At 31.6% G+C, this 13,048-nt stretch overlaps 1 protein-coding gene across 1 annotated transcript in view; it reads left to right on the top strand.

Moving 5' to 3' along the window:
- Nucleotides 1-207: 207 nt before the first annotated feature.
- Nucleotides 208-13,048, top strand: part of SK (small conductance calcium-activated potassium channel) — a 99,996-nt gene continuing 87,155 nt past the window's right edge. The window contains exons 1-2 of the mRNA XM_088236391.1: nucleotides 208-234; nucleotides 4,843-5,157. Coding sequence (XP_088092517.1) covers nucleotides 208-234; nucleotides 4,843-5,157 — 342 coding nt within the window. The remainder of the gene's footprint in view (nucleotides 235-4,842; nucleotides 5,158-13,048) is intronic.

Below are 13,048 nucleotides of genomic sequence, written 5' to 3'. Positions count from 1 at the left end.
CTGCCTCTCGTTATTTTTTATTTTTTTAAGAAATATTTGCGTTCTTATGATTTACCCAAATATTTAATTTTGAGGGCCATTTTCAACGAGTTGTAAATAACTCACTATTTAAAAATGGAATTTAGCTGGGGTAAAATAGGATTCAAACCACGGAACTTCGGTCCGTGAGTCCGAGACACTAGCCACAGGACCAAAACCCGATAAATTATGCTAATTGGAAGAGCAGTCAGCCAGGTAAGCTCACAATAGAGATCGACATCTTTAACATCAGTGAAACTTTGTTTAAGAGGCAAATACTCTTGCTATTAGAGAGTTTTATACTTTAATATGTTGAACCATTGCTTAAGGGTTTCTAGTTCGATATGTTGTTCCAACATAACGCCGTAAACATTATTTTTTATTTGTAATGGTATTTTAATAAAATTAATCAATTGCAATTTCACATTAAACTTCAGTGTCTTTTTTTTATCTATTAATAGACGAATATTATTTCAATTTTTATAAATCGTATTTTGTTTATTTATTATTTTATATATTTATTTAATTTTCTAATACGCCCAAGTGTCATTTACAAAAACAATATAATTAAGTATCAACATAGTAAGAAAGAATTTAAAAAATAAATAACACGTTCTTATTTTTTGTTTTTTTTTTCTAAACATGTTGAAACAGAAAAAGCATGCTACAATGCAAAATTAAAAGCGAAAAAAGAGAAAAAAATGAATATAAGAAAAATGTTAGAATAAAAAGCAAATTGTTAATAACTTGTTTAAAGTTAAAACAAAAAAAAAATATTAACAAATTAATATTTAAAATAAATAATAAAAGTTAATTAACAGAAAATATATAAGATAATAATATTTAACATATTTTTTTTTATATTTTCGTTCATTTTAAAGAAATTTTGCTTTACCATTTCATGCTCTTATTTTTACCGCGCGCAAGAAAACATTTTTTGTATCCAACCCCGTAGGGCTGAACCTCTTCATCATTTAAATATTAAAATTTTATATAATATCTTAACCTACCATTATAAAAGCACCTTATAAAAGCTCGTCTTTTAATGGCATTTTCTTGACGATGTTTATATCAAGTTAATACTTTTGGTTCCAAGGAAATTTAATGAGGTAGATTAAAACTTAGAATTTATGCAATCGTATTTATTGCTTTCTATGGAAATATTAATTTTAGAAATTCTCGTTTGAATATCTAGATACTTGAACATGAAAATCCAATTATTATTCAATCAACTAATGGAATAGCAAGTAAGTTATTTCTTCATTGAGATTCTCATTTTCTAATCTTGAACTGTACGATATTAACTCGATTAAAGTTCTTCATTCGATAAATATTGATGATAAATAACATTATACAGTTAACTCATTTATCGAACACTATAATAATAGTGTTCGATAAATAAGTTTATTAATTAGTAAAGCTTAAATAAATAATATTGTACTATTAATTTATTAAGATAAAATTTGAAATATTCAACACCATGTTTTTATTATGTTTTACTATACACGTTATGACAGTAAAATATAAATACATATATTAGCTCTAAATGTTTCCAATGGCCTTTATGCAATCGTATTTATTGCTTTCTATGGAAATATTAATTTTAGAAATTCTCGTTTGAATATCTAGATACTTGAACATGAAAATCCAATTATTATTCAATCAACTAATGGAATAGCAAGTAAGTTATTTCTTCATTGAGATTCTCATTTTCTAATCTTGAACTGTACGATATTAACTCGATTAAAGTTCTTCATTCGATAAATATTGATGATAAATAACATTATACAGTTAACTCATTTATCGAACACTATAATAATAGTGTTCGATAAATAAGTTTATTAATTAGTAAAGCTTAAATAAATAATATTGTACTATTAATTTATTAAGATAAAATTTGAAATATTCAACACCATGTTTTTATTATGTTTTACTATACACGTTATGACAGTAAAATATAAATACATATATTAGCTCTAAATGTTTCCAATGGCCTTTACTTAATAAATCCGAAATCAAAATTTACGAATATGTGTTCACGAATATAAATAGTAATATGTCGTTTTTAAATCCGGTAACGAGATGTGCAGATTATACATGATTGTACTTTTTGACGGCATATTGTTATGGTTTATAAAATGTATAAAATATGCATTTTAATACTAATAAAAACAATTCATATATTTTTATCACTTATGCACATTAAAATTTGGTTATTTTATACACGTTATTTTTTTTTTCATTCGAAAAACTTTTTTTTGTAAATATTTATTTTATATGTATGTAATTTATAAAAAAATCTGTAATGTAATTTTTTATGTCTGTTTATTCATGTCATTTTTAGTTGTTGTAAATTGAACGAATTAATAAAATGAATTAGAACAACAGGAAAAAAAAGGTCTTCAAATATATAAAATAGAATTCTCAAAATATCTTGCCAATCAGAAAGTTCTGTGGGACAAGAAATTATTTTTTTTTTCTCACGCGTGATTTTCTTACCTCACTGGTTGTCCGAAGTCAACCAATGTCATTGTTGTAATACATTTACGGTTGCCAACCCCCCAGCGGAGTGATTTCAAAATCCCGAAACTTCAAAAGTCCATAGCGCCAATAATATGATACATTTTTTTATATTTTTTTTAATAGGCATAGTTTAATAGTCGGTATTTTTAATTTTATTTTATGAACTTCCTAATTTAGGTAAACTTTAACTAAAATTTACTTTTTTAACAATAAAATAATCTGTCTAAGGTTTTAAAATCTGAAATTTAGTCATGGCATCTTACGCTGTCCAATTTCATAACGCAGAAAATATAACCACATGAATAAAAAATACATATATTAGTTAATGTTATTAAATATTTGTATATAACCACTTACCGACTTTTCTATGTCTACCGGTTTCGAGACGTACCCATCTCTAAGTCAGGACATCAATCAAACCAACATGCAACACCCACTATACACCTTCACTATAGTTGTTTCTCAAAAAATATAAAACCAACACAACATGCATTTTAATAAGCACATACACTGATTAGGACAAACATGAAAACCGAAACACGAAACATGAAAACATGAAAACATGAAAACATGAAACCGGTACACATAGAAAAGTCGGTAAGTGGTTATATACAAATATTTAATAACATTTTGTAAAATGTTTGATAACAAAGTTAAAGCTTTAAATATTAATAATACATTTATAAGTAATAGAAATCGATTCAGTTTAACTTAAAAACATAATGGAGTTAAAAATCAGCTTTCCGTTTCCATAACCAGTATACCAAGGAAGATCAATAAAATGCAATTACGTTGTGATGATACTCTGATAGACAATGTGATGAAAAATTGATAAAATAATTCAGCATTGGTTATTTTTACTTAACAGCCTTGCACAGCAAGGAAAATCTATGCCAACATAAATTGGTGTGAATGGCAATACTAGAATTACAAACGGTAATAAAAATAAATTGTCGACCTCGTGGTGTTATGGTCATCGTGTTTACCTACCATTTAAGGAGTCTTTGGTTCGAATTCCGACATGGTTGATATTAAATATTTATTCAGTTTCAGTGCTGCAGAGCAGTGTTTATTTCATAATTAAAAATACATATAAGAATTTGTTACCAACTAAGTCTAAAGACTTTTCGGTGGGACACATTTTTTTTTTTTTTTATGACAGGTTTATATTACATTTATTTTATTTATATTTTATAGATTTATTTATAAACAGGCAGTATAAAGAATCGAGAAGATATTTTTTCAGTTCTTTTTTTTCATTTGAAGATTTTTCATGTTAATGATGGTTTGTGGGAGATCATTGTACAATCTTGGAACAACGCAATTTATTATTCGGGGAACAAACAGGGAGCCCTTAGTTTTTAATCTAGTGTTGTGAGTGTGGGAAACTCTTTTTTTTTATATATTAAAGGGTGTTTTTAAACCAAAATATTTCATAGTCCCTAGACTGGTACCTGAAGCGTAAGACAGATCGTTTTACTTTCATGTGACAAAAAAAAAATTATATGTTGGAAAATATTTTTTAAACCAAATTGGCTTGCAGTACCTTTCCAAACCAGCCCACAGATCTATTAAAAAATGTACTGACAAGTTTCTTTTAAGGTAACCTACCTACTATTTTCTACCCGTTTTACGGGACTGAACATTTTTTTTCATTAAAGGGGTCACATAGAAATCGTTTTTTAGTTCCAAAAAAGTTTAATGAGGAATCTCCCATGAAACTTTTTCACTATTGAGCTGTTCAAAAACAAACATATTTGAAAATCGGGTTGGAGTCCTGTGGCTAGTGTCTTGGACTCATGGACCAAAGGTCCGTGGTTCGAATCCCACTCTACCCCAACTTGATTCCCATTTTTCAATAGTGAGTTATTTACGACTCGTTGAAAATGGCCTTTAAAATTAAATATTTTGGTTAATAATAAGGACGCAAATATTTATTTAAAAAAAAAAAAAAAATGTTTCAAACAGAAACCGAAACCTTCGGTCGATCACTATTATTTAGTCGCAAAATTAAAAAATGAATGTGCATTTTATTTCGAATGTGTAGTACTCGAACCTAAAGATGGTAGCAAAACGCAATCATCACTATATCATGAGAATGAATAATCAAAGTTGGAGAACAGATATATTTTTCGTTTAATAAATGCAATATTCTTTTGTTTAAAATGCTGGTAAAGGAATATTTTAGCTAGGTATTTCACGTTGATTTCCTGGTTTTTTTGAAAACCGATTTCACATTATTATTCAATCACGCTAATCTGAAACGAATGTGAAATTCTAAGCTGCCATATTTTATTTCAGCTACGGAAGCCCGTGTCGACGCTGTCCATCGCGGGCGGCGCGGCCATGAAAGCGGACCCCGCGCCAGAGGAGGCCGGTATCGCGCTGGTGGGCGTGCACGCCGAGTACCCGCGCTACACTGAGGAGCGTGCTCTCGGCGGAGGCGTTTATAAGGGCCCGCGCCACAAGCCCAACATCGGCTATCGCCTCGGCCGGCGCAAGGCGCTCTTCGAGAAGAGGAAGAGGATCAGCGACTACGCGCTCGTCATGGGCATGTTTGGCATCATCGTGATGGTCATCGAGAATGAGCTGTCGAGTGCTGGAGTCTACACTAAGGTCAGTGAACTAAGCAATCCGTTTTTTTTCTCCACATTTGCTTCTAGTGAAACAGTGGACATCACCAGATGCCTCCAAGAAACCCTATTGCTAGACGATTCTCTCATCTTCTCTCACGCCGATCCCGCGTAACTTGATTCTTTCGACGGCCGTTTAGGACGCTAGGAGCCTACAGTTGTAAAAAATATGCAACTTGGGTTAAGACTCTACCGAGGCATCTTTAGCTAATGTCTAAGTCAGGCTACCATTGCACCTTGAAAACGCTCATTATAGGAGGCTGCTTCGTTAATTATCAGATATCAACTCTGAAATTCAAACACCATGTATCTTATATTCTCCTCAAGCCTTTTATTTCAAAACTCGGAAGTTTTTTCGGTTATTTTCTTTCTTTATGGGTATTTCTATTTGAATTGGGTTGTGATCCCATGATGGTTTTCATGATGATGATCATTATTTTCAAATAGCATCTAGCAAAAAACGTTTTCTGTAATTTTTGTCAATAGATTTCGATCTTTGTTTTTAAACTTTTCTGTTCTTAAAATGTAAGTTAATAATTATATCGTACACAAACATTTACCGACTTTTTTATGTCTACCGGTTAAGAGAGTCTCGTTGTAAGGACTCTAATTGCACCAATATGCAAATCCTACCTTCCCACAAATCCCAACCTTGACCATACTATTAGTTGCATAAAAATATATAAAATATTTCTATGTTTAATTTCGTGGAAGAAATTGTTGAAAAAGGCAAAAAGAGGAAGGGAGGAGTATGAATTTACTATTTTCATTATTGTGTTGGAAGTAGGTACCTCTTTTACCTATGTACATACATATTACTGACTGACTGCTTCCCTAATTGAAAACCTCACTGAACGACCCTGACAGGCATATTTATTTTAATTCTTGCTATCAAAATCACAGGTAGAAACTACTCATATCACTTTCTACCGACATTGCGTCGCCATGTCGTTGATGCGATTTTCGATAATTCCAAGCCGATTTTCGATAGTTTCAAGGCCGAAATGTTCCGACCTAGAATTCTTCATAGTTGAGTACGCAATGTGTCTTAAATTAAATGTTGTACATAACTAGTTATAATAAGGATAATGTATAGTACAGTAAAATAGCTAAAAAAAGCGGAGTCAATTCTATCATAATAAAATACAGAAAATACGTATTTCATTTTCATATAATAATATGAAAATAACTACCTAATGTTTACAAAAAGTAAAAAAAAAAATTATCAAAATAAAAGTTAACATTTTTTTTTAGAAGAGGCAAAATAAATTATAAAATAAAGTCCTTATGGCGGTCTCGGCATTTGCAGCCATCGCTTTAACAAGAGTGAACGAATTCACCCTGCAGTGGTTGAGAGAAGTGTATTGTCAGAGCTCTTTAGGCGCAGCTTTCTGGCATTTATGGGAACCAGAGCCATGATGGAGTTTACTCGTTCAGCCGTAAACATTTTAGAGGCACTGCAGGTAGTCCTAGGCAGTCCAAACAATTGCCTACACGCGTTGTTGAAAGTGCCCATTAACCTATGTTATTTAATGATAGTTATTCTAAAAAACAAACCCGTTATCACATAAATTAACTTTAATATCGACAAAAGAGCAAACATTTCTTTTTATTTGCAATATTGTACGTATAAACGAAAAAAAAATTTCAAATTTCAAAGGATTTTGGAAAATATCTGCCAACGTTTTGAGGGTTTTATTTTATTGTTATCAAATGAACATTTCGGGGAACATTGCACAAAATGTGAATCCGGTCAAAAAAAGGGACTGTCAAAACGTTTTAAACAAGAACACAAGAGTGATCGCTCCCTTTTCCACGCTGACAACCTAGAAACTAATATTTGCCGTCAATCACTAAAGCTCTTGATTGTATTAAATATTGGTAAATAACTACGCACCGATTTTCCACGTCTACCGGATTCAAGACGTAGTCGTCTCTTCGCCAGGACACCAATTAAACCAACATGCAAAATCCACTATATACCTTCACCATATACATCTCGACAAAATTAAATCAAACCAGTTTGTCTTTTGTCATTTCTATTTAAAATAGGCTAAAACTTTTATTTGGTTTAAATTTATGCAGAAATTGACGCAGCCATTGGCTGGCGCTTTAGTAAATTTATAATAATCGGTCAGTAGACTCAATTTAGCAACTTGGCTAATCTTGGAAGCACGTATTTGTTTCCACTATTCTGACCGTACTCTGATAAAGTGGGCATAGGGCTAAGTAATGCTACCGAACCATACTTACGTAAAGATACTTGTAAAATAACCCACAGTTCCTTGCCGTACTTGGTATTAAATTTCACGGCCTTTTACACTTTTAATGGCGTTTTAAGCGTCATTTAATTTGAATAAACTCCCTCCATAATTTTTATGCGTTGAAGTAATTTTATTACAAATCCCCTTTATTTTTAAAACACGCTCTTATTTAATTTTCTGAATACTTTCCTTGGTACACAAATATTTTTTACATGAAAATACCGAAATACACTGAAATTTCGAAGCATTTTTTAATAAACTTTCATTATTATTCTCTTTGTGCTCCTAATGGTGTATACGACACTGCATTGGTACACCAATCGCAGCGTATTTTGATTGTTTTTGTTACATTAAGTTCAGATAATTAGTCTTATGCTTCAGTTACCAGTCCTGAGACTATGAAATATTCTAGTTTGAAAACACCTTTTTTAATAAATATTTCATTTCAACCATGTTGGAAATAAAACCCGAAACCTCTTCTATGGTAGGCAAACGAGTTAACCATAATACCATGAGGCCGACGGTGTGAAGTTTACTGAAATTAACACAATTATACATATTTTTTAAATTGTAGAAAACACTATTTGCGTTCTTATGATTAATCAAGATAAGAATGTAAGATTGTAGTAAATGGAGATAGTTTGAAACAGGTCGAAGAATTTGTATATCTGGGTAGTATGTTTACTAGAGATGGAAATATGGACAAGGATATTGAAAGGAGGGTTAGTGCCGGTAACAGAGTTAATGGTGCCTTAAAGTCTGTCGTAGCAAATAAGTGTCTATCGCAAGAGGCTAAATTAGCAGTTCATAATGGAGTTCTGGTACCAACCCTAATGTATGGAAGCGAAGCATGGAGTTGGAAAAAAAGGGACGAAAGTAGACTGAATGCTGTTGAAATGCGATCCCTCAGGCGAATGTGCGGAAAAACAATGTATGATAGGTGCCCTAATGTCGAAATTAGAGCAGAATGCAAGGCTGAGTTAAGCATTATCGACAAAATTAAGAAAGGTCTTTTGCGATGGTTCGGTCATGTGGAGCGAATGAATGATGAAAGAACGGCTAAAAAGATTTATGATGCGAATGTGTCTGGTTGTAGAAGTCGAGGAAGGCCGAGAAAGACATGGCATGATCAAGTACAACAAATTCTTGAAAGTGGTCATGTGAAAAGTCGGAATAATCGACGTGCGTGCATGAGAAGATGTATGAATGTGAAGGAAGCAAAGGAAGTGTACCAGGACAGAGTGGTGTGGCGTTCTATCCTCTCTTCTAAATGGCGTGATGGTTAGTTAGTTAGTTAGTTTTGTGATTAATCAAAATATATCAATTTTTCAGCTATTTTCAACGAGTTTATAAAAAGATAGTTATAATTATTTTTAATTTTGGGGGCTTAAAATGTATTATTTTGTATGCAAAATTTGTTGATAACATAAATGTTTCAGCGTAAAATGAAAGGTTGTGCAACAAAACTTCTTTACAAGCAGTGTTAAACATTTCCACTAAATTCGGGTTATCTAAAAAGTTAAAATGCATTTAACCCAATTAAAAATATGTATATATATATTTATATATTTATTAAACTTAATAAAAACTCATTTTTTAAATGACCGCAATTTTAATGGTCAATACTTACCAATATTTTACGTCTATCTTGTCAAAAGATGACCTTTAACATCGAAGGCGAACGCGCTTACCAAAATACAACAAGATGGACATTATTTTTTCTTTTTAGAAAATAGCTAATAAGAAACTCGTCCAGAAATCTGGTTGTAAAGGATGGTCCAACTATAACGCACAATGTTAATTGTAAATAAGACAATAAGTTTTCAGAGAATTATCTTTTTTAAAATTATAATAGAAAGATCTATGACAATTATGTGTGAAACAAAATATCAGCCAAATGCTTGCCACGGCTTTGGTGTGGCATACCTCTATCCAATGGTTCATATTTTCAATGATGCTTGGGCACAATTCAGGTTCAATGTCGTTAATGTACCAAGTTTTTTTATCCTTAAGCTTGTGAATTGCTCTTGGTTTATTGGCGTACACTTGTTTTTAATTGTTGATAAGCCTATGCATCCATAAATAGTGACTTTAAGGGTGCGGTTAAGGTAAAAGTGCGGGCTGGCGGCGTCATCGATCCTTACTTCTTCAAAAATGAGGTCGTCCAAGCAGTTGCCATGCATGGTGTTTGCTATTTTGAGATGATAACAGACTTTTTGTGGCCAGAAATTGAGGATATGGATCTGGACAATATGTGGTTCCAATAAGACGGTGCCACTTGCCACACAACCAACGAAACGATGCCTTTTTTGTGCAAAAAATTCAATGGCCGTGTTATCTCACGTCCTGGTGATGTCAATTGGCCACCACGATTATGTGATTTGACACCGTTGGACTTCTTTTTTTGAAGATGTTTAAAAAAAAAAGTATGCATCAATAATCCAAGAATAATTCAAGAGCTTAAAGCTGAGATGATTTGGCATATTAACGACATTGAACCTCGATTATGCCTCAACGTCATTGAAAATATGAACCATCGGATAGAAGTATGCCACCGAAGCCGTGGCGAGAGTTTGGCAGATACTTCAATCTTTCTATCAAAATAAAAAAAAAATCAGATAATTCTCTGTTTTTTTTTTAGTTTTATTTACAGCATCGTGTGTTATGGTTGGACTACCTTTTATTTAACATAGAACTAATTTTTTTATCTGCTCCATTACAGACAGATAAAAAGCCAACAAATAAAATGAAGAAATGTTTAGATTGATTTGATAGGAATAAAGTGTTTGATTTTGATGTCCGCTTCTTTGTTGGAGTATATGGTCCACGAAGAGTCTCTAGCATCATCTCTGGATGCCAGCTCCTATTTGCGTCCGTAGTTCTGACATTAACTGCAGACAAACAGTCGGACGTCCAGAATGTCGAGAACCTAATGCCTCGTTAAGTAGGTAAGCGTGGTGACTCCTCTCAGGAAGCATCCGCAGAAAATAACCCGGCCAATGTATCGCCTCCGCTCAATGACAAATCGCACCTTTGGTGCAACAAAGTCACAATTCAAGACACTTCTTATTTGTTACGTATTTTTTTAGGACTTTTTTTATAATTCAGAATTAGCTTTTGATGTTTAACCATAGCAAAAGCAATTAATTTATTTAAGATTAAAAACCTACTGCAAATAAAAATCGAGTTATTAGGCAATCAATGCGAAAAAAAACTTGAAAATCATCTCCTGTAAAATTAAAAAATATGCTGTTAAGCCTTTGTTGCACCGAAGGTGCAAAATGTCACTAGAGTTTGTCACAAAGTCAAGCCACCGCAAAACTATGAAGAGTGAAAGAAAATTAAATGTTTTTTTATCAATATTTCTACAGAGATGAGGTAGAATTTTTTCAAATTCAGGATTATCGATATTCGAGCGTTCACTTAACCCAGCCAATGACAGGTCATAAGCCCTGTAAACGCTCGAATATCGATAATCCTGAATTTGAAAAAATTCTACCTCACCTCTGTAGGAATATTGATAAAAAAATATATACCTACTCCCCCTCGGGAGAAATCCAGATTTGTGTATGTACAAAAATACACATACCAAAAAATAATGTTGTGAAAATTAAATGTCTTATTGTTACAACATAAAATAATAAATAAGTATAGTAATTTCAATAATTGTAAATATTAGTTAATGTACCAAAAATGTAATTTTAACTGGCAGAAGGAAGTTAAACAAATAAATAATACTTCAATACATAAAATTTATTTATTTATATAAAGATTCATATTACTTGAAGAAAAAAAACATATTCTTCTCTATGAGGCCAAAGGCCTTGTGTTGAGTTGGGATTTAGAAAAATAGAAAGTAGAAGCATAATAGTACTATTTATAAATCCATGCAATGTTTCGTAATGGTCTCTTCCTTTAGATAAAATCTAAACAAGCACACTTCTCTTAAAAACAGTTTTCGTTTTGGAGAAATACAATACAATACATATCGTGGGCATACAAGAGATTTTGACCTAGTGACAAAATCAATAATGTTCAGGGGAGCCATTTTAGTGTTTTTATTGAGTTCAATTACTTCTCAAAGATCAGATTTTTCAAGTAGGTGGTTGGTAATTTAACATGATGTGTACGGTACTTTCAACTTTAATTAAAACTAAAAACAAATTTAAAAAACATTGTCACATTTATTAAAAAAAAAAATAATTGAAAATTTAGTAAATTTTACCTGAAAAATTTGTCATGAAATTTGGCAGATAATCATTTTTGTTTCGTTCATTGAGGGAGGTAGTATTTTGCTTTATTTTATTTTACGTTAAAAATTATGTTTTTGGGATTTTTTATTTAAATAATTCATTTTCTTATATTTGTGAAGGTTAAACAAACACAGAAATACAAAATAAATTAAAAAGAATAAATAATTGAGAAGTGTTATGTAATAATCTAAAAAATACATTTTATTAATGAACTTTTTATAAAAAAACCGTATCTGTCAAATACAAAACGTAAACTAACTTACTAACTACTGACTTCTTACTCTAACTTACTCTTCACTGGTGATATCACTTACAAGTAAAATTTACTAACTGTTACTTAGTCAATTCTTTGGATCTTAAATTTACTAATAAACGTGACTTTGTGTGTTGGTCAGATTTACGTGTCAAAAATCTGTAAGTTTCTATCAAATGGTCACATATTTTACAAATTAAATTCTTTTTAGACTGTCGAATCGACATTTGTTCCAGTCAAGCATTATGCTAAAACGATGTCAAAAAGTCAATAATCTCAATTTCAAATCTTTTGGAAATAGTCACTTCTACTTGTATAACCACGATATTTGAATTAAGAAAGTATTTCAGGGGTGATATTCCAAACGCTCTCGTGGCCGTAGAAAACAGTTTTATCTCGCATTCTCAAACGGTTTAGAATAGCACTGCAGGTAGCATTATTAAAATGTAACGTGTCATTAATTATACTGGCTTAAAACATCACGTAAACCTTATTAAATATATCATTAACGCTTGAAAAATATTTCGTTCTTTGGGGAAACTGAATACTTCCTCGTATTTTTTTCCTTGTTAAAACAAATTTATCTTTGACAAGATTTTAGCTGAATGAGGGAAACATTTATCGTTAAACATGTCATAGTATCCAAATTGCCGCATGTTGGAAGTTGGGATATCGCATGACTACACTGGAATATCGTGACATGGGTGGGTTCATTGGACTTCCGATGGGTCAAACAGTCAGTGGATGAAAAGGGGTTTTAGGAAGCTCTTATCGCGAATACGTTTAGTATTCTTGCAGAATACATATCAAGTCAGTACAAGATTAATAGGAAAATACTGTTGACATCCAACGTATATTGATAGATAATTTTGCTTTTGAGATAGTATATTTTTAATTCAATCAGTGAACTTTAAAATTTTAACAACGTCGAATAAGGTACCTCATTAAAACATTTTAACAAGTATTTTTATTATTATAAATAAAATGCAGTTCCACCAAAAAATGTCAGTAGAAAAACTCAATATAATTTTAACAAGGATTAAATTGATCTTTGGGATTGGAGAAATCATCATTGTCGTTCCCTTTTCGCACCTAATAGTACAA

This window comes from Micrasema longulum, unplaced genomic scaffold, assembly GCF_059751315.1.
Source record: "Micrasema longulum isolate JH-2025_06_02 unplaced genomic scaffold, ASM5975131v1 h1tg001554l, whole genome shotgun sequence".
In the NCBI taxonomy this organism is placed as follows: domain Eukaryota; kingdom Metazoa; phylum Arthropoda; class Insecta; order Trichoptera; family Brachycentridae; genus Micrasema; species Micrasema longulum.
Note: the sequence above shows the minus strand (reverse complement) of the source record. Positions and strands in the feature narration are given on the sequence as shown.